The 23,383-nt window shown below is 36.1% G+C and overlaps 1 protein-coding gene across 1 annotated transcript in view; it reads right to left on the reverse strand.

Moving 5' to 3' along the window:
• The window catches only part of CAMKMT (calmodulin-lysine N-methyltransferase), a 222,601-nt gene that overhangs the window by 26,648 nt on the left and 172,570 nt on the right, over positions 1–23,383 (reverse strand). Inside the window, exons 4-7 of the mRNA XM_082757387.1 lie at positions 19,294–19,354; positions 16,279–16,333; positions 15,165–15,228; positions 8,797–8,863 (exon numbers count right to left, since the gene is read on the reverse strand). Coding sequence (XP_082613513.1) covers positions 8,797–8,863; positions 15,165–15,228; positions 16,279–16,333; positions 19,294–19,354 — 247 coding nt within the window. The remainder of the gene's footprint in view (positions 1–8,796; positions 8,864–15,164; positions 15,229–16,278; positions 16,334–19,293; positions 19,355–23,383) is intronic.

The following is a 23,383-nucleotide window of genomic DNA, read 5'->3' on the forward strand; positions in this document are numbered from 1 at the left end:
TTAACCAGGGAAGTTCATTAACACATTAACAAAAGGCATCACCAGAATGTTTCTCCACACCTTGATCTTTGTTTGAGATTCCTCAATTTTGTATAAAGATCAAAAAGATGAATTTTAATTAGTGACAGAGGTGACGTACATGCCTGTCATTACAACTCCTCTGAAGAGTCTTGCAAGTTCGCCTGCTATCATTTCCCCATTATTATTTTCTCATGAAGTTGCTCTTATTTCTCCATCTTCTTCCACCTCCAGCCTTTCTTACCATCACTGCCTCACTCTGCTCTGTCTCGTTATTCATTACTTCATTCCTTATGGAGTAGCAAGACACCAAGGTTAAACTTTGAACAACAGGTACCCAACATCAATCACTCTCCATCTCCTCACACGCTTCTAAACAGTTTGAATGCAATACGTAGAATTACTGAAGGAAAATTCCCACACTTCCAATAATTTTGGAGTAATTTAATTCTTACCTCTTTTTCTTGATCACTTTGGACATAACCATTAATTCCAATATGTAATCCAGATTTAGTTTTGACCTTCCTCTATATTTGTAAACCTCAACTCTGTTCAGATTTTGTCATTTCTCTTCGTATAACTTCTCTAAGAAGTTTCCTATCTACACACTCAACTTTAACTCTTTAACCATGTCATCCTTATTAACGTCTTAACATCACAATATCATTCTCTCTTGAAAAATGCAGTCTTGCTCAATTAATATTTATTGAGTAGAGAAAGACTGTTTTTCTTTTCTTTCTTTTCTTCTTTTCTTTTCCTTTCTTTCCTTTCCTTTCCTTTCCTTTCCTTTCCTTTCCTTTCCTTTCCTTTCCTTTCCTTTCCTTTCCTTTCCTTTCCTTTCCTTTCCTTTCCTTTCCTTTCCTTTCCTTTTTTCTTTTCTTTTCTTTTCTTTTCTTTTCTTTTCTTTTCTTTTCTTTTCTTTTCTTTTCTTTTCTTTTCTTTTCTTTTCTTTTCTTTTCTTTTCTTTTCTTTTCTTTTCTTTTCTTTTCTTTTCTTATAACCTTGATCTTATAACCTTGATCTTTTTTTTCTTATAACCTTGATCTTTTTTTCACCTTTCTCTTTGTACTCCTCCAGGTAAGTTACAAGTGCTTTCTTCCAAACACTTCACAACAGTTCACTTTCCTATTTATTATCTCTCATTCAATATTGAAAGGACAAGTCCCTTCTTTAATGTCAGCCTACATTCTCCTCCTAGCCTTTCAAGATAGGACCTTTAACAAATTTCTTCCACTCTGTCATGAACAGACACAAACTCACTCCATTATCCTTGAAATTCCCCTTTAAAATAGAGCCTACAAAAACTGGAAAGAGGTTAGGCTGCTCTTGTGCCTCATCCTTTTTGTCTATTGCACTGACTACACAGGTATCCTTGTCATCCTTCCTCATGATATCCATCTCTGGTCTTAGACTGCAGACTCTCTAACAGAAATTGCCTTTTTCCTCTATGTTCATACAGTGCGTGGTACAACAACTCATGGTGAATCTCCATTACATTAATGTAGTAATATAAATTAAAAACTAAAAGAAAGAGAGAGAGAGAGAGAGAGAGGGAGGAAGGGAGGAAGGGAGGAAGGCAGGAAAACCAACAATCCAAACAAATCCAACAAAACCAAAACCAACAATCTTGGTTTTCCTGCCCAGAAGCTGCCTTTCAAAAGTGGATAACTAAGCTTCCCTTAGTCCTCATTCTAAGAGCACCTAAACTATATATTTTGCTAAAACTCAGACAGGAACATTACAGTTATACGTCATCAAAAATAACAAATGTAACACTCATGCTTCCGCTGCTACTGAATTTTTGGGACATACACTGCATCCAAATACAACTGTTACAGAATACAGCTTTTCATTTTGTAGACACAATTCAGACTGATATATTTTATTATGGTATAGTCATTTCAAAAAGCAAGATAGCATAAGCATATGCAGAACAACCATGTATGATGAGTGAATGAAGGCTTTATAAAAACTGGTTTTGAGTAAAAATACAAAGGAAAAGATGTTTTCTTGCCCTATGGAAAACAGTCCATCCATGAATACATGGAAGATAATCAAGGGAATAAGAAAGGAAAAAAAAAAAAAAAAAAAAAAAAGTGAACCGTGAACCAAGCAGGTCCAGAAGGACTGAATGGGGCAAAAATTAAAAACAGCAGAGGGGATGTCATTCAGAGGTGCTTAGATTCTGAGGACACTATGGTCTATTGTAATCATCTAAGATTTCAAATTCCTAAATCAAGACCATATATCTCGGTAAATTAATGCACATTTCAGAAAGATATCCAACTCGATTTAAATACATTCACTGTTTAAGAAACTACCACTTCCTATAGAAAGATGTTCTAATTAACCATCATTCTCTGTCAAATTTCATTTTTTTCTAGACTGAATTTGTCGAGCTTCAATTTCTACGTCTTGTTAGGTACTTGTAAGCTAGATTAAAGAGTGATCTTCTATTAAAGATTTTTTTCTCCACATGAGACTTTCAGATCAAAATCAATTCATTTCTCAACAATCAAGTCATTTCTTTGACAAGTTAAGTAAACAGAGCTCTTTAACTCTCTAATTTCCAAATCCTAATTCACTAATGCCTCTTTCTTGAATCTCTCTCATTTTTAATATCATGGTTAGTGTTTGAATAACTGCATATTAGCAGAACATTAATGAAATCAGCGAAGATGACACTACAAGCATTTTTTTGTCAAAATTGAAACTTTGTCCCAATTTTCCTATATCTGTGGCAAAGATAACTCCTGTGAAGGAGATAGCTTACTGAAAGTGTGCAAAATGTATTTGATAGTTGTCTGTTAAGGTAGAGCCAAGGTAGATAAGGAAGTGTAGACAAAGGTACACTGGTCACAACATGAATCAGGAAACACAATGTAAAGGTTGGCTAAAATTATGGATGCACAAAAGGGCATATGAATAAAAATAATAATAAATAAATAAATATGATTCTAACATCTCATGGACATTTTCCTTTAAAACCCTTAAAAAAAAGACACAAGTATTCTTATTTCAGTAGTCTCCATCTAGCCTTCATGTGCAGTCCAAGAGGGTAGAAGAGGAATAGCTTTACCCAAAGACTGCTTTTAAAGCTAAGAAGTGACCAGCATAAAATACAGCCAAAAATTTAAGCAAAAATTATTTAAAATAATGTCATGCTATACCTTTAGATAGCATCTAGCTTTTCTGTCCCTTTTCTTCCAAACTTAAGAAATTTTACAATAAAGCTTGTTAATTTTTCACTTTTTTCTCTTCATATATTTTTACTTGGTCATATAAAGATGAAAGACAAAGCTACAATGTGATTTAAAACAAATTACATTTTTTATTAAGTAAACACAAATGGGTGAAATACACAAATAGCAGAGGCTTGGAAGTTGGTGAAAGTCAGCTGGTATTGCCAATCAGTAAAGAAAGTTATGAGAAATATAATACCTCCAAAAGCTGAAGTTGCATACAAATGCAGAAAGGACAACAAACTTGGAAAATTAAGTAAAATAATAAAATTAGGCAGGCTAAGAATGATTGTACTCTTTCTTTTATTCTAAATCTTCCTGCCACCTAATAGTCTGGTTTTAGAGTGAGCACTCACAGAGGATGGCACTATTTCAGAGGCAAAATTAATTTTTTGTGTGTTCACTGCAGAAGAAACTGAAGACAGTTTTACCACAGAACCTTTTTTTTGATGGAAAATGTTCTCTGCAAAAAGCAGTTCTGCTTTACAAAACTTCAAGAGTTCTTCAAAGGGGTCAAGTATCTAGATAAGGGTGATCTGAATAGCACAGGCTGCTTTTGATTCCAAATGGCTATTGGCAAAGACCCTCACCAACAACATTTAAGGAAAGTAGACAGCCATGGGATGAGTCCTGGCATGGCTAAAGAATGGAACAAAAGACAGGGAACAAGGTAGTAGTAAATGGTCTGTTCTCAAAATCAAGGGAGATAAACAGTGGAGTTTCCCTGGGACCTGATTTATTCAACATGTTTACAAGTGATGAGCAATGAGGTGGCAAAGTTTGCTGTTGCTATGAGGCTGTTCAAGACAGTAAAGAAAAGAGCAGGCTGTAAAGAATTGCAGAAAGATGAAATTGACATTTTGGACGGTAAAATGGCAGATGAATTCAGTGTGGATAAATGCAAAGAGGAAAGGGGGAAAAATTATCCTTGTTTCATAAGGGAGGTAGAGTAAACTGACCATCACCAGGAAGCTCCTCATGTTATTACAGAGTTTCATGAAAATATTTGCTCAGTGCTCAACTGTAGTCAAACAGCAAATCACTGCTAGGCATTTTTAGAAGAGGAACAGAAAGAATAATTATGCCATTACATATATCTATAATTTGCACATACTTCAAATGCAGTACAGCTCACCCTCATCTGAAAAGGAGTAGAATGAAACTGGAAAAGAAATGTAAAAGTGCAAGTATGATCAGAGGTGTTGAATGGCCTCCACCTGAGCTGAATTTTCTGTGACAGAGAGCTACAAATTTACAGTGGCTGTGAACAGACAGACTGTTTATTTTTTCTTCTTTTACATACATAAAATCGTCAAATGAAGATGGCAGGAACCAGGAGGGTTTTCATTCTAACCAAAGGGCAGGAAATTATTCTTTTGGCAGCCTCCTCCTTGCCAGTAGATGTTGTGCATACAGGAACATTACACAGGGAGACTGGAAAAGCAGTTCAGAGAAAGGGATTCCTTTAAGGCTACTAAGCTGACAAACACAACTAATTCAGTAAATATGTCTCAAAAAGTTTGAATTTACCAACATCAATTTGACGAATGAAAACATAGAGGGAGTCTTTGTTAAAGCTGTCCTATGGTGATAGAACCTGTTACATGATCCACTGAAATCAAGAAGGTTAGAAAGCTGGTTTATCTTAAGTACACTGAACTAGATGTAAAATATTCACATGCTACCAGTTACAGAATAAGAGGAAATTAATATAAGAATGGGACCAGGACTATGTAGTAGTGCTCTATCATTGAGACCTTATCCTACTATTATGCTGAGTGTAATTTAGTCTTTAGAAAGGCTTTTTTCTTTTCTTATCAGGCTTAAATCAGGAAGCCTGTAAATTTTTATAATTGTAAGAAACCCTAAAATTTTCAGTAACAGATGATAACCCATCTGCTAACCTTTAAGGAGCAGGAATTGTCACTTTTCGCCACTTCCTTATACTTTCCTGGTATGAGTTCTAATATTGACTACAAAATCACCTGAATGTATGATACACTACTACTAATCAATTCAAACAGTGCATCATGTAATAAGCATTTCTCTCATTGTAATGTAATGTAATCTCTCTGGGGCAGCTCTTAGCAAAACAGTAGAGTTGTTCATGCCTGAAACTTATAGGTCCCATATCAGTAGTAAGTACACAAATTTTCTTCTTAACACCCAATCTTCTCAGACAAAGGAACTTGGTGAACAAACTACTTGTTGGACAAGAATAAAAGAGTCTGATAACATTTAGAATATACTGCAAATCCTTTCTTTTGATAAAGCTTTTCCATTGTGACATTTGTAACAACAACTATTTTTCAAAATTCTACAACATAAACCTGTACTTCAGGAAGATTTCCACGTGAAAAAGGAAGAAAAAGAGCAGAGATTTTATGACTGTTATTCCTAATTTAATTGTTTGTGGACATGTTCAAAATAATGATATAATGCATGTCAAAGTAGAAATGATGGTATAAAGAATGCTATCAGGATAACTTGTATGCTATGTTGTGGTATAAAATTGAAGTGGTTCAAGAACAATTTCAGAATGTGAAAAAAATAAAATCATCAAATCTATACATGATATTAACAATTCACTTTTCTATGGCAAGTCATTATTAGTAACTTAGTGGCATTACTGTACCTATTTCCAGTAAGTGTTAGCAAAAAATTCTGAACATACTCCTGGAATCTAAAAATAAACTTGAATTGTATAGCCATTGCTGAAGTAAACTGTTTACTAAATATCTATTATTACATTATAACACACAATATGACAAACTGCCAGTTTGGCTTACATTACTGTACTTTTAAACAATAATCAAGAGTTGGCAGAGAGCTAGATAAGTGTTCATTTACTGCATTTTGTATAAATCTAAATAAATAAATGTATGGCAGGTTGTCTTAATCTAACATGTCTTGGCTGATACTGGACTGCTCCTTTTTGTACCATACATTTTTTGGCATATTCTCCAAGTCTAGATTTGAATGTCAGGAATATCATAAACTGAGTCTCATACAGATAATTTTTACTCCACATGCAAGGAAAACAGTACAAGATCCCAAAATGAGATGGAGGTGTAGTGAGAAGGGTTGATTATTTTTTATATGCTATAATATTATAATTTTGCACTGGACACTGTTTAAATGATACATCAGGGTGAGGAACATGTAGAGCTTTCTCCAGATTAAATTAATGTTACAGTATATCACTTAAATCATGTTCATTTGTCTGCAAGCTCTGATCAAGGAAAAAAAAAAAAAAAGTCACCTCATATCACTGCAAGCTGGTGTTGCATTCTTCCCTATGAAACATCACGGTTTCTTGTCCTTGTCTTTTTTTCTATGCAAACCCCAGGTTTTGGGTTGTAGGTAAAATGAATCAGGGTTACAGTAATATTTCAGATATTACATCAGCCTTTTAAGCTTTTACAAGGCCTTTAGAAGTGATCAAATAACTTTGTTACTGTCTTCATCACGTCATTACTGAATCTGAAGGACTGATCCATCTATTAGTAGTTAACAAAGAGCTAACCTAAGCAAAACCTTAATTTTTATATGAGATATCAACTATTAATTTGCATGACATAAAGAAATACAAGATGATTACAGTCATAATAACAATTATTTTATAATAATCTACAATGCTACAATAAACTTGCAAAAGCCTTAAGAATGTAGAACTAAAAACCAAACTAAGTTTTTATTATGAGAACCTTATGCTTCAATACAGTATTTCACTTTATTTCGTGATTTAATTATTTTTAATGCAAATAAGACCCCAAATGCTATTGCACTAAGTTAAACACTTGACATTTTTACTCCTTAAAATGCAATATTTCATGAAGTCTAGATATGTTTATTAATTAGTGATTATTAACACCCAGTAAACAACATCATGTCTTGTAAAAACACAATCTTTCTTCACAGCATGAAGCCGAAATCTATTATTCACTGATTCCATATGCTGAAATACACTCAAATGATCACAAATGACCTTAAGCATTAGATAAATGTAAATGAAGACAGGGTAGAAAATGTGCTTTTGATTGATATCTAAAAGACCAGGTTTGAAGTCTTGACAAGGGATGAAATCTGAAATCTTATACAAAGCAGAGGGCAATTGGAAATCTACAAAATCTAAGCTTCTAAATGGATATACTGCACAGATCTGAGGTTCTCACAAGAAGTGTTCAGCACACAGAACCTAAAAGACTTATCCTGGGTCCATGTAGCCCTTGTCTACTTGGCAGGCAAGTATTAGGATGCACAGATCTCTAAGTTATATGTACATATGTCCTAATGAAGGCAGAATTTTCCTAAGTGTTCCCTTAAAAGAACTTCTCTATACAGTATGGCTACATAAGCATAGAATAAATGATGTGAATGATAGCCATTAAAATTGTATTGTTTTAGCCCTCTATGTTAATAGGCTTATTCTGCTGGTTTTAGCCCTTTTTCACTTTTATTTTTGTCTCTCTGAGGACTGAGAGCCCTTCTTCCAGAATGAGAATCAATAAAAAAAAAAAAAAAAAAAAAAAAGGTAAGAAGGAGAAGGAAGGAGGAGAAGGAGATTTAGACACAAGTAAGAAAGCACTATTTCATCTTAGGTAGCCACCTAAGTAGCACATTCTTACTAGCACTAGGTAGCACATTCTTACTTATAACCATATGCCATAAATATGAAGAGCTTTACAATTTACTTTTAAATATTATAAAAGATTAACCCATTTCACATTCTTTGCAGTTTCTAGTCTCTATCACACTTGGAGACCAATAAAATTAATAGTTAAATAGCTAACATCAGTAGCATCAATTACAGGGTGTCACAGGGAAGGCTTTGGAGATTATCTGAAACCAAAGTCTCTGGACTTCTACAATGCTCACCCTCCAAAGCATGCCTTTGGGGCTAACTTGGAGACAATGCTCTGGTGCACTTTGAGAAAAACACTGAATGTGCCCCACACTTTAGGACATAGTAAGAGTAGATAAGGGCCCTAACACTCTGTGCCTGGTTCCCACACTCCCCATTTACCCTCACACAAGCAACACGATACTGATTATGCACACAGGATGATCAGAAGCTCCAACAACATCTGCTCCAGGAACAAGTGACGTCCATTGCCACCCTGAATTCTCAGATAAATTTAAAAATAAAACCTGCTAGTGATTTAGGTACATTTGCTTCAAGCCTCATATTCAGTAAAATGGGTAATATTGACTCTCAAGCAGCCTAATTTCAACCAGGGACTGAATCACGGTTTGAAGAGAAATTCTGTATATTAAAATTAATTAAATAATTAAAAAGGAGGTTATGTCACCAAGATTAATTGTACTTTATTTGGTAGGATAAAAAGCAATTCAAATATATTTTTAATACTTTCTGTCTTGCATCACTTAACACATGATAGATACATACTCCTGCTGTATACATACCTGTGTCAGGGTCAGTAATGTCACATATTCACACTTTTGATTACATTTCACATTTACATGAAATAAACAATTCCATGAGAATGCATAAAGCACTTTGGTAGAACCTTACCAGCTTGACACTTTCTGAGCCTTAAATATTCCTGCAGTTTGGTTTCTTGCGATGATGTCACTTACATCTGTAGCATATTTGTTAAGAATTTTCCATAAAACTAGAGCAGTATTAAAAATCATCGAAACATTTTTAAATCATTAATACCTTCATAATGTCTTTCATCTATTTCCTCTTTAAACTGTGCTAATAGTCACTCTTCTCAAACACATAAATTTTACAATGCTACTCTGGTACATCAGCTGTAAATCTACTCAACCACTTGCTCTTGTTACCTACCTCTATCGTTCTTTCATTTATCACAGAATCACACAGAATCACAGAATTTCTAGGTTGGAAGAGACCTCAAGATCATTGAGTCCAACCTCTGACCTAATGCTAACAATCCCCACTAAACCATATGCCTAAGCTCTACATCTAAATGTCTTTTGAAGACTTCCAGGGATGGTGACTCCACCACTTCCCTGGGCAGCCTGTTCCAGTGCCTCACAACCCTTTCAGTGAAGAAGTTCTTCCTAACCTCTAACCTAAAACTCCCCTGGCGCAACTTAAGCCCATTCCCCCTCATCGTGTCACCAGGCACGTGGGAGAATAGACCAACCCCCACCTCGCTACAGCCTCCTTTAAGGTATCTGTAAAGAGCAATAAGGTCACCCCTGAGCCTCCTTTTCTCCAGGCTGAACAAGCCCAGCTCCCTCAGCCGCTCCTCGTAGGACTTGTTCCCCAGGCCCCTCACCAGCTTCGTCGCCCTTCTCTGGACCCACTCGAGCACCTCGATGTCCTTCTTGTAGCGAGGGGCCCAAAACTGAACACAGTACTCGAGGTGCGGCCTCACCAGAGCTGAGTACAGGGGGACGATCACCTCCCTAGCCCTGCTGGTCACACTGTTTCTTATGCAAGCCAGGATGCTGTTGGCCTTCTTGGCCACCTGAGCACACTGCTGGCTCATATTCAGCCGACTATCCACCATCACTCCCAGGTCCTTCTCTGCCTGGCAGCTCTCCAACCACTCATCTCCCAGCCTGTAGCTCTGCTTGGGGTTATTGCGCCCCAGGTGCAGGACCCGGCACTTGGCTTTGTTGAACTCCATGCAGTTGACCTCAGCCCATCAGTGCAGCCTATCCAGATCCTCCTGCAGAGCCTTCCTACCCTCAAGCAGATCGACACATGCGCATAGCTTGGTGTCATCTGCAAACTTACTGAGGGTGCACTCAATGCCCTCGTCCAGATCATCGATGAAGATATTAAAGAGGACCGGACCCAGCACCGAGCCCTGGGGAATGCCACTAGTGACTGGCCTCCAACTGGACTTGACTCCATTCACCACGACTCTTTGGGCCCGGCTATCCAGCCAGTTTCTAACCCAACGAAGCGTGCGCCAGTCCAAGTCAAGAGCAGCCAGTTTCTTGAGTTATGTTTCCGTTTACAAAATTGCTAGTGCTGTAGATATAGAGGAAGCTGAAAAAAATTTCCCATATTTTACATACATTTAAAAGCAACTATAAGAATTACTGCCATGGTGAACAGAAATGTCTTGGCATGCTCATTTAATGTGTAATTTTTAGTTTGTGCTGCTTTCAACTGTATCACTGGATCACAGTGCTGAGGTTTCAGAGGCTTATGGTTTTGAGTTCCAGTCCTGCCACAAGGTATGTACTTTTGTACCTGTCTCTCTCTGGATGAAATCCAGCAAACACTGGGAGCACCTTCACCTGTAGGCAAGGGAGTTTCTAGTTCATTTGCTTTCTAGAGAATGGTTTGGACATTACTGCCATAAAGGACAGTACAAAGTTATAAATGCCTTTTCTTCACCACAGGCACTGGCAGCAGTGCCTCAGCTTCATGTCTCAGCTTCTTTCAGTTTGGAAGATCAGGTCATAAATTTAGGTAGCCACATAGGCAGGCCAAAGTAAGGGCTGTTAGTGAAAAGTTTCAAAGGGAGCTGTGCCCAGTAATTGATACTTGGAAAGATAACCTTCATAACCAATCATTTCTGGGTAGCCATTGGAAAGAAGGGATGTAGCAAGTAACTAAAGAACTATGAAAACATTAAGTGGCATCCAGTACGAACGTGTTTGAACAGTTCACTCTCAGATATCAAAAATTATCGTAGAGGGACAAATTTCGTAAAGATGTCAAAGATCATTCATTCTTATTTAGGGTATAGGAAATATGTCAAATTCTTTTTTGCAAGTGCTCTTCTAAGAAAAATGAACACTAATGTCAGGCTAATTTAAAAAATGACTAATGTATCTTTCTATTTGCTTTGCTGAAATCTCATAATGGGCCTTCCTAACACTGTTGACTGTTTAAGATAAGTTATTTTAGAAAAGCCTCTAACCAAACAATGTGAAAGAAAAGACAACTGATATTTTGTGAAGCCGAAGAGTAGAAACGGAATGACAGAGAAGTGCTTTAAACAAATCTCTGTACTTTGGATATGCTTTTAAAATCTTTTCCAAAATATGCATTGGCAAGTAGTAAGAAACGGCCAATACTTGTGAAGCAGAAAGAAGGCATAGGTAATTCCATGAGCAAAGCATGATGTTGTATAGTACAAGCAGAAGAAGCAGTGTTGAGAAATTAGCTACACTACACTTAAATTATATAACTGGGCAAAATTATTAATAATTGTTGTAACCATGTTAACATTAGCTTTTTAAAATAATTTATAAGCCCATGTCTTCAGGCATTCTGGATGAACATGCCCTTTCTAACCTAAATTTCCCAGGACTGTTGAAAGATCCATATACTATATTTTAATGGCCATTATAGTGCACTGCAACAATGTTTTGTGTTATTGATGCTTTCAGACAGCAGTTCAAGTCACTATTGCATGGTGTGAAACAGAGCTAAGGCAGAAGGTACAAGACTTCCTGAAATAGGAGACAATTTTTTAGTAAAAATGAACCGCATCCTTGGATTTGGAAGTGTCTGAGTATAGATGCTTCCAGTGTTCTAGAGAAATAGGTGTTGATGTTCGTGGCTGAATTTGTTGTAGAAATGGCCTAACCTGGAAAATTTGTATCCAGATGAATACCACCCAAAATTTCAAAGAGGAGTGAATGTGATAATTTTGCGTACATAAATCTTTAATAGTCAATGTAAATATCTACATTTTTCTTTTTTAATACTATTTTCATTCAAATGATCATGAAGGAACTTAGATAAAACATAGTAAGTCAACAATAAAGTTTTCAATGAAACAACACCATCCATCTTTGTTTAATTGATTTTGCAATATGAATGATCTGTTAATTGATTAAAATCTGTCTGATAAGCAAAAGGAGTGCATTAGAATGAAATCTTTTAAATGGATTAGTAACTTAAAGAATAATATCCACTTAAAAACCTCCATAAACCCCATACATAAGAGCACTGATTAATATAAAATATAGCTATATATTTCACAGTGAAGTGGTTAAAATCACAACAAAGATTTTAAATTAACATGTTCATCAATTGTTTTAGCTTTTAATATTTCAATAACATATCCTAATAAACATATTCACAACATACATAGTCAATACTTCACGTGCCAGTATGAAATGAAGAATAATGTGAAAAATGTCAAAAACTAAAAGAAAAATCAAATCCTCAAAAGCTTGAGACTTCACAAAGCAAGGCTGTTACGCTCACTGAATAGCGATAACAACAACAAAAACAACAATAATTATGATGATGATGATAATACAAAGGCAGATTCTCAGATGCAATGCACTATTGCCAGGTCGATTTTCAATTACATTTCACTGATGTATTCATTTGTTTCTTAATGTGCTCATCTTGCCCATTAAGAATAATTAGCAGGCTTGCTTGGTGATTTCCTGGCTTCTGACAGTGATTTTTTTCTTTTTTGTTGACAACCACTTTTACTTTTTGGAAAGTAATTTTTGGATATTATAGTATGACTGGCATGTAATTTAAGCTTCCTAAGAAATTTAAAGGGAAGATGTAAACAGTAATTTTTAAACAAGATTATTTTAATGTATAATACCTACATAAAAATCACAATACTAAGCATTCAATGTTCCTGAAAAGCAGCATCTAGACAAGAAAACAGTATTTTATCCTACAGTAATTTAATTTGGTACACTAAACAATTAAAAAATATCACCAGCAATAATAAAAATTAGCAGAAATGTATCATGTGTGGTGTATGCCACTTGAAGCCAAACACCCTTTCCAATTACACAAAGAAATTCTTACTGATTCCTGTGAGTCTGGTGTGACTGAAACAGACCTAAATTTAGCCTAAACTTCTGTTCTAGCTGGTCACTATACAAAAGAATGCAAAAGAAATTACCATTAAACAGATCATAAAATTACTATTGAAGTCCATAAAACACATAAAATTTATTATGTGTGCTTTTAAGAATACATTCCACCTACACTGTAAAGTTCTTAGTCTGCTGCACTTTGGCACCCTGCTAATATTAAGCCCATTGTAAAATCCAACACAATAAAAGCACTTTGAATGCTGAGCCTTCAGAGCACCAAATGTTAAAAAAGAAAAATAAATTCCTGTTAGAGCCTTCCACCAATCACTCCTCTGAAAGGGATTCACTGAGTGAATACAGATGAAGACTTCTTGCAAGACTTTCAGAAATAAAAAATATTTTACAACATATTGTGGAAAACTAAGGTGTGCTAATTAGAATATATTAACATATTTTTTTCAGGAATTAAAGTACTTTAACTAGTTTATTTCCAAAGACTGGCTGAATATTTCTAGTGCTCACTGATTTTCTTTACCATGGAAGACGTCTAAATCACAAAAAAAGTTCAGGTATGTTTGTGGAATCTGCTACGCAAGGTATGTGCAGACTTGATTACTGAGCTTACATGAAGCTTTCTGTGGTTAAAATTACCTTTTGTTAAATAACAGATATTTTCATAAAATATCTGTTTGTTTTGTTAAGCTAGTTTTGAAACACTTTTCTTCTACATTTTTTATCTTCATAATGACATATAAGAAAGACTGGGAGAGAAGATACTGCATAAAATGCACTGAATAATCAGTACTTCCTCCTCAGCCCATGAGCATAATCAGCTATATTTTAGCAAAATAAGAATCCTTGGAACACAACTGAGAACTTGTATTTTCAAGTGAGAGGAAGCTTTCATCAAGACTCCTTCAAGATTTAAAAGATATGTTTGGCTATTTTTTTCCATGAATTTGTGAAAGTATAAGCAATTATAGTTGTCTGTGTTACCTCTGACTGTTTGGAGGTAGTAGCAAACATAATAATGCACCATTTCACTGCTATGTCTCTTGATTAAACAGTCATAAGCAATTGCCATTTTCCTAATCCACAACATTCTTTAACTTTTTTTTTCCTTAAGTACTCATTATGTTAGCTTTCAAATTCATTAAAAAAAACAAAAACAAAAACAAAACAAAACAAGACAAAAACAAACAAACAAACAAACAAAATAAAATCTAAACAATTTTGATGATGTAGGGGCCAAAACATGAAAAACTAGGCTGGCTTAACATGCAAATGGAAATATTACCAAGGAACAAAAGCAAATAGATACCTTCCATTTTTTCCCTCTCAGTTTCTAAGGGCTATTAATATTCCCTATATATATCTGTTCTTGTTCTGTGCTGATATTTAATGTGGCCACAAATTATGCTCACTCATTTTCTCGCTTAGCCAAAGTACAGTTCAATTTTCTGAACTGTGTGTTCATACTAGAAGGGCATAATAGCAATTTATTCTACTAAAACAATATAAGAAATATAGTAAAATACTTTTTACAAGGGACAGAGGAGTTTTGTAATCTTTCTTTCATCAAGAGAAATAATGTTAAATTGCTAATTGTTTAAGCACACTAAATGGATAATTGGTAGGCAGTTATAACTTTGTAGCAATAATGAAACTATGCATTTCAAAATATACTATGACAGTATACAAATACTATGCATTTTTAAGAGGTGAATATCTGAAAGCAAAAAAAAAAAAAAAAAAAGAAAGAAAGAAAGAAAGAAACCACACCCACAAACCTAGTTTCTTTTGCAAAATGACTATGGGAAGGGGAGCTAATGATTTGATTCACTGCTATACCTCCTGTAATGTGCAGCTTACACACAAGGAATCTTTCAGCACTCAACCATAAGGCAAATATTTACTACTGTACTTGCTCTATACCGACATGTATATTTTTAACTAAAGAAGAAAATGTGGAATTTATTATGAGGGAAGCTGCAGTTCTGTTCAAAACATTTTACATCTATTTTTTAATTACTTATGTGGGGACTTTTTCTTAATATACCCCATGCCGTCTGTCTTTATATTGATTGTTACTCAGCCAGTAAAAAGGAATGAACACAACAAACCAGTTTTCTATCTGAATAAGGATACTTTTGATGGCCTTTTCATTTCCATCAGTTAACAGAACTTCTTTGACATCTGCAGAAATAGCAACCTGAAAAAAAGAGCACAGCAAACAATGAGCAAATATGCTTGTCTGTGTGGAAGTGAAGACAGGAGTGACAAGCCTTCAGTATCATGCTTCCTCACCTATTTCTCTGTAACAATCTTCAATCTTTTTTCATTTTATGTCTGCATTATTTTAATCATTCAATCAAATCAGTCAATACTTTTATCATTCCATTTGCGGGAGCCTCTATCTTGCTATCATTCTGTTCCGTAATTGCATTGTGACAGCGGATGATGGTATTCTGAGAGGCTTTCATTTGCGGGCTTCTGTTTATCTAGTAGAGCCATCATACAAGGCTGTCACTCTGCCTTTCAGCTTGCTTCTGTCTGACTGCCTGATGCCCTTCATATAACTTTGCATTGCAGGCAGATGGCTTTGTAAGGGTAATTTTTTTGTGAGCTTTGACATGCTCGCACATTGGGCTGTAACCTCGACACATTGTATAAGAGCGACAGGTTTGTCAAATGCCAATCAGTGTAACAATATGCTTTTATTTGTAGAGACATAAAAACTTGTCTAATGCACTGCACTGCTACATAATATCTCCTGAATACATGACTCAGAACCCAGAGAATGGTGAACGACTCTCCTGAATGGCCAATCTAATTCAAAAGAATCTAATTACCGAGAGCTCTGGATCATGTTTGTTGGTGTAATAATGCAGGCAAAACATTAGCAGCTATATCATGGTGCTCCAACTGTGATTCGCCAGGCTATTCCTGTATCTTAGCAAATGGGACTATAATCTGAAAAAAAAAATGCTTCAGCTATGGCAATGAAAGACAGACTGTACGTGGCCTGGAATGTCACAACAAGAGATATTGACTACACGGAGGTAAAATGTTTCTGCTCATCGAGGCAACCATAAAATCAATATGATACGAAAGCAAGTCAATCTAGAAGGTCTCTCAAGACTCTGCAGCTTGACCGCAGCTGAGGCTGTTGACAGTTCTCTGACCCAGCAGTTGGAGGCACTGGAACATTTTTCCTTTTGTTTCTTCCTCTGAATGGGGTTGGAATTGAGAAAAGACCTACCATGAGCCCAGCCAAGCATGTCATGCCACCCCCTAGCTCACACACAGCAAGGTCCCTGAAAGAGAGAAAGGAAATGGTAGAACCCATACAAATTAGATGAAAATGGTCAGAGAGACATATATGTTACAAGAACAAATTGCCATCTGCAGTAAGAACGGAGCTACCAGGAAGTTGTAGAGACATGACTAGGCTACCTCATGTCGTTTTGCGTTTTAAAAATAATTATGAAATAGAAAAGTCACAAAGCAGGCAAATCAGTGGGGGTTCCCTCATTAGTGTTCAGTGCAACATTACCACCGCTGAGCTGAAAAATCTGAGAAGGTTCCCTTTTTTCCCTTGTCAATGGCTCTGTCTTTTAGAACTAAACTAGCTAGAGTAGCGAAAGATAATTGTTAGGAAAGGATAACAATGTTAATCCACATTCATTCTTGCAAAAACAGTTAGAGAAGTAAATGGAGAAATTAATATTATTTATATATCACTCTATATAGTTATGACTGAAAGCCTTTTGATATTAAAAAAGGGAAATTCTAAAACACAATATATACCACAAAACAATTACCCATGAAGAAATCCGATCCTTCAATTAGCACTTAAAACTGAAAGTGACCTACAAACAATACTGTTATGAACGATGATGGGAACTGCAAGCAGTTAAGCCACAGAAAACTAAATGAAGTTAGTGTCAAGAGTCTAAACTGAGCCCAACTGTAGGGTTGAATACCTGGTTTAAAATGTTTCTTTTAGCTCAGAGCATGGTTATTAAGACGTGCAAGTGAAATATAATTTGGTGCAGAGAGTGTGCCGGACAGGGGCTTGCAGGGGGAGCCATAAAGAATGTTCTCCACAGCCACCGCCTGCCCCAGGAGGGGAGGAGGGAGGGATGCTGACCGAGCGCCGAAAACCGCGTGAAGCAGCATTTAGGGCAAGGCAGAGCCTCAGTTCGAGAGCACAGCGGCTTTAGAGCTAAACCTATGGCAACTGATGCAGCTGCCAGAAGCATTTCCATTGAAATATTTCTGACAGGCAGAAAGTGGAATTTCAGCTAAGCAGATTTTTTGTTGCACCTTTTTTCTGACCTAAAACACCAATGTTTTTAAAACTACTTCTGTGAGAAAGTATTACTTCACCACTTACCCTACGCTGGGCATCTCAGATGCCACTTCAGTGTACATTCAGTGTACTGAGGCCACTGGGCTAGGCTGTATGACAATATAATAATGCTCACTGTCTGGGTAGTATAGATTTACTTTCCTAAGACTGCAAATTTCCTTTACAAAAAGTTTATTTGTCCTATTTAATGGAAATGAGGAGAAGGTAGTTTGGAGGAACAAGCTGTATCTAAACCCAATGAGAATTCAAAACAGATTGTGGGAAATCTGCAGCTTGTGGTTTATAATAGAATGATTCTAAGTTTCTCCTCACATAAATTTTGATTTTTCCTAACCATACTTTATGCATTTTTTTATTTAGGTACATAAGGTTATATTACAGTACTTAGGAGGCACTGTCACATTTATCAAAATAAACACAGAAAGTATCCAGTGTGGGATTTCTGGTGCATTTTGAACCAAATATGTATGTATGTAATATATGTGTGACTGTATGTATACATATACACACAGACACGTATATTTACACACATAAATCATTTATTCTAGTGCAACGTTCCTATGCTGGCAATATTTAGTGACATTTATCAATGAGAATTAAAATAAGAAACACTGTTCTGGGTGTGCTGTTAAGAGGGCAGAATCCTGAGGACTCAGGAGGTGAAACTGCCCATTTCCTCCATGGAAGTTTGATCACCATCTCTGAGTAACCAGGTCTGGATACCCAAAGACACTTTAGCGACAACCACCAGGAGTTTTCCTGCAAGGAGCCTCTGAAGGCAAGTAGAGTGTATAAGCTGCTATGTGTGCTGGGATGGTAAAGCACTAATGGGATAGTTAATATAGCAGCAGAAGTGAAGTAAAGAGGTGCCTTAGCTGGCTCTTCTGATGGGGTGTGCTTCATTCTTGTGGCTGCTGGAGTAGAAATAAGGCTGTATAGACCAGGGTATGCTTTAGCACTAAGCCTTTGGATTCAGATAGGAGTCAGCAAACTGCAGGAATTGGCTCAGGTTTGGTGCAAGGGGCAGCAGCTAACAGATTGAAGCTCCTTGTCTTCCTTATTCTCCCAACACCATATGTACACAGAGAGAGGGGCTTTTTTATACTCCAGGGTGATTTACTTGGTATTAGCATTGTAGCTTTGCTCAGAACAGAATTTATACCTGCAAATGGAGTGTTGCTACAGTTTTTCTTATGCCCCACTCATCCACCTGGACAATGAAACTTCAAGGATTTCCAAGCGCAAGGCTTTGTATACTCAAGGGGGAGGAGACAGGATGCAGGATAGATTTTATCTTTCAGCATTCCTATTGGATGCTTGATACCCGTCTTCTACGAGTTTAGAAAATATGTGGGGAAAACCAACCAACCAACCAACCAAAAAAAACAAACAAACAAACAAACAAAAAAAACAAACAAAAAGCCAAAAACAAACAAACAAAAAAACATACAAGTGCAGTATGTCTCAACATGTTTCATAAAGCTTAAATACAGGTGCAAATTCCTCCATCACTTCCTCCATCACTGTATGCAGGGATTATTATGTACTCTATCAGGCAATATTTTTCTTCCTTTTGCAACAGATGTCAGTTTAAAGAATGTCTTTTATTTTTCCTGACCTTCACAATCAGTACTGATCGATTGGAGCTTCACTTTTGTTTCCCAAAAATCAAAGTGAAATAAAACGCCTTGAGTGGAAATCAAAAGTCTTTGACATATAGCAGAAAGCTTGCTGTGCAATATTAGTACCCAAAGGCAGCTCAGAATTCTTTGTTAAGAGCAACATGCTTTCACCTTGAACATTTTAAATTTAATCTGAAGGTTTAAATCATAGCAATCTTTACCATGCAGATACAATAAAATTAATAGATTGGAAAATATCTTTTTATGTTCAACTCTGTACCTGAATATTTCATTGTGCTTTAGGCAGTAGTAAGCCAGTACTTCTTCAGCTGGCCAGAGACCTGTAACACAAAAGATATTCACATTCTTAGAACAGATTTTTTGTCTAAAATATTTTTGAATATGTATTATCATTTGCAGTTCCCAGCCAACTGTTTCATTTTTAAAGCTTGCCAAAGTACCATGGAATAAATAAAAAAAATATTATTTTTAATGGCTGATTTCTGATTCTAAGCTTTGGAGCTGAATATTTCATAGATTTCCTCCTGGTACACCCCCACACATGCATATATATACTATTGTCAAGACTTTAAATGTTACACATAATTTAATTCTAAAAAACCTGACATTGGGGCATCCACATGAACATCAATCTGTCTTTTTCAGGCCAGATTCAAAGTCCACCTTGCCTTGCAGCCTGTCTCTAACAGTGAATGAGAGCCCCCTCCTTTTTCACTCGTTGACTTCTGTAGTCATTTCATTTCTTCCCTGTTCCTTTTTATTTAGCTTCTTTTCTCAGGAGGCCTCTTAGCTTTTGTTAGGTCAGCTATCAGTCTGACCCTAAGGAGCACTGATCAGCAGCACATGCTAAGGGTGAGTACATGATGAAGGCAATAACACAGCATAATTTCTAGTCAACTCTCCTCTCCTCCTCAGCAGCTTCTTGAGCCACAACTCATAAGTTCTTTTTTAAAGTCACCAAAGTATTTTTGATTGTTCTTTGGACTTTGCAAACTTTTATAGCTACAACGTCCTGTGGCAGAAAGCACCACAGTTTTATTGTGCTGTCTGTATAAAGACGCATCTCCTCTCTCTTGTTTTGTACTTGCCTCCCTGTCATTTCCATTTGAGACTACAGTTCTCATATGGGAATAGACAGAGCAATCATGCTCTTTTCAGCTCTTTCATATTATCCATGACTTTATAAGCTTCTATTATAAAACTTATGCTGGTCATTCCCAACCCTGGCAAATATTTTGAGGCATCCTTGCAAGTTTACATTTTCAATAATTTTCACTCATGAAACTCGCCACCACATTGGACCAGCTTCCCACCCAACTTGAACAACCTAACTGAAGCACTGCAGCCCACAGAGAGGGCAGTGCAGTTCTGTGGGGCTCAAACGCTCTCCTGCAGGCATCTGTCTCCACCACTGGAGGAGCCTGGGGAAAAGAGACTTGTATTCAGGCACTTGAGATAGGTTCCCAAAGTTAAGGGAGGATGAATCAAAGGCATATGCAGCCAAATTACAGTTGTATGTGTTTTCCATCTGTTGTTGCTTAGCAATGAAAAAACGTGTGTACGTGTCTACCCACAGGTCAAAAGTAGGGTTAGCTTCCCCCCACCATACATGGCATTATAAGCAATATGACAGAAGCCTGACTTAATATTATAAACTGTAGACACTTCAGTGGTTTCAGTAAACTTAAAAACAGACATTTGGGAGCATCCTTTAGATGTTTCTGGACAAGTAAATTGAATTCCATGCAGCTTAGTATCTTTAGACCATTTTTTATAATTGTTTCTTCTCCAGAGACTTTAAAAACATCATATTTAATAGAAGCAGAATTTGGGGAGAAAAACTGTCTTCTTTTTAAATCACTTACAGCCTGATTGTAACCCTTAAATATATCATTCTTCCTGTCCATCCAGTAAGTACTCTGAACAACCCTTACAGTGATGAATGATGAAAATTTATGAATATCTTGTCTGCATGCAGGTGAAGCAAGTATTTGGTCAAAACTTTGCATATAACTTTGGTATGACAAAAAAAAAAAACAAACAGGCAAACAAAACAATAATAATAATAATAATAATAAATAAAAACAGACTGATGATTCTTACACATGACAAAAACACTAAAGCACTACTGTTATTTGTCCTGTTCATTCCCAGTTCGGTTGATTTGATTTTTGCAAATGTGTTATTTTGTTCAGATTGGTAAGGGTTAAAATAAAATATTCACACACGATTACCCATTTTTCAAAGAAACATACACTAAGAATTGTACAGGATTTTCCATCTCCCTTTTGACTATTTCAAGGCTTTTGAGTATTAAAATATGTTAAAATGACAGATTTTGCAATAAATATAATAACTGTTTAAATATTTTCATGTATGATATAAATAATGTTTCAGTTTGCAGTGACTGGTGTATACTCAAGCAATAAAAGTGTTGTTTTTTTTTTTTTGAATATTTAGTAAAGACATGGTTAATTTAATACATCTATAATACTTCACACCTCACATTACACACACACAATAAATAAATAAATAAATTTAATAAATAAATAAATAGAAATGAAAACCTAAACTCTTTTATAGCAAACTTCTAGACCGAGTGGATTTTAAAAACACTTGTCAATTGCAGCAAAATCCTTCAACGTCTGAGTTTTCAGTACCCACAGTCAAATGTCCCTCATTTTTCTACGGTTATTATTGAAAGGGCACTTTGAATGGTGCTGCTAAATCTTTTATGAGGGGTCACTGTTCTTACCCCTGCTCCCATTAAAATGTTGATACCAGCTGAACTTGCAGGTATATTAGATAGCTCTATGCTGAGAGTTGGGTAGAGTGCCTTTGGAAAGATGAGGCTTTTCTTTAGGCAGATGCTGGTGACGTACATGACTCTTCTCTCCTCTCCATAGGAAAGAAGGTATCACCTCAGCTATGATACGAGTGGCTGGCAGCTAAAGAAGCAGGAGTCAGAAGGTCTTTCACAAGCACAGGTCTCAAGTGGGGATGCACACAGAGCTTACAGCTAAGCCAAGATGCCAGCAGCAAGAATACCTGCGTTAATTTTAGTAAAAGGAAAAGCTTCTCTTGCTTGAACAGGTAGGTAAGCCTCTTTGCCTTCAAAACAGGGATAAGCTTAAAGATGCATGTGGAGGAGTTTGCATGCTGTCCTCTTCCCCTGCACTCTGACCTACATTTTACCAACACAATGACCTACATTTTGAAGTATAAGATAGTTCTGCTTCTGTTGAAAAATGCTCAGCTCTCATGCAGAAATGCAGCAATTCCTGAGTGAACAACTACTGCGAAATTTTAAAAGCATAATTTATTTTCCGCAAACATATACAGATATATATATGTATTAAGTTTCTTGTGAACATGCAATATAATAAATATGATATTAATAACAATCTGCTACAATTCTTTGATATTCAAAATAAAATTGTTCATATTTTGAATTGTGAATTTGATTATAAATACCCAACATTGGATGGGTACCTATTTGCATGTGCAATTACTTACACACAATGGTCAATTATTTACACATGTATAGGCAAAAGAATGTCAAAAGGCCCCCAAATGGCATTTGTATTTAAAAGGCTATAAATATACTAAAAGACCTAGACAGCAGGGCTACAAATCTCACTCTAAAAGGAAACAGAGCAAACCAAGAGTTTCATTTTGCAAAAATAAATACTTCACAAAATTTGCTGGAGGTTTTAAAAATCTTTACCACCTTGTCACCTATGATGTGAAAACAGGGAAGAGTTGCCACAAAGCATTGGAATATTTATTGAAACAAAAAATCTAAGTTGTGCTGGAATTTAAAGGACAGCCTCAAGAAGGACTGTGATGTGGCATGTCTGAAGATATGGGAGAGAGACAGTGCTCACAGAACAATGCCTTCCAGCATTTCATGTCTCAGCAGGTATCTTTTCACCATTAGGATGCAGTAGGAGATCCAGTGCTCCATGAAGTGTATTACTATTCCATTTATAAATGTGCCAAAAAATGATGATGTCTACTTCCAGACTGCTTCATGGTACTTACTATGGTGGTAATGTTAGAAAAACATCATCGCTAAATAAATTAGTGTGATGATAGATAATGAAATATTATATATGCAGACACGTACAAAATGCAGGCATTTCTGTAGTGCTTATCACCATATCATAACACCTCACCACAATAATGGAGTCTACCTCACAAGAACTTGATGACATCATGAATTTCCACCCCAGGAGACAGAGACAGAATAAGCTACTTAAGCACACCAAATGAAATTACAGGAAGGCCAAGGATAAAGGTCATTCAAAGAAAGCCTTGGTCATTCAAAATCCTTGAGGTATGATTTA

The sequence above is a fragment of the Aythya marila genome (assembly GCF_965140915.1).
Source record: "Aythya marila genome assembly, chromosome: 3".
NCBI lineage: Eukaryota > Metazoa > Chordata > Aves > Anseriformes > Anatidae > Aythya > Aythya marila.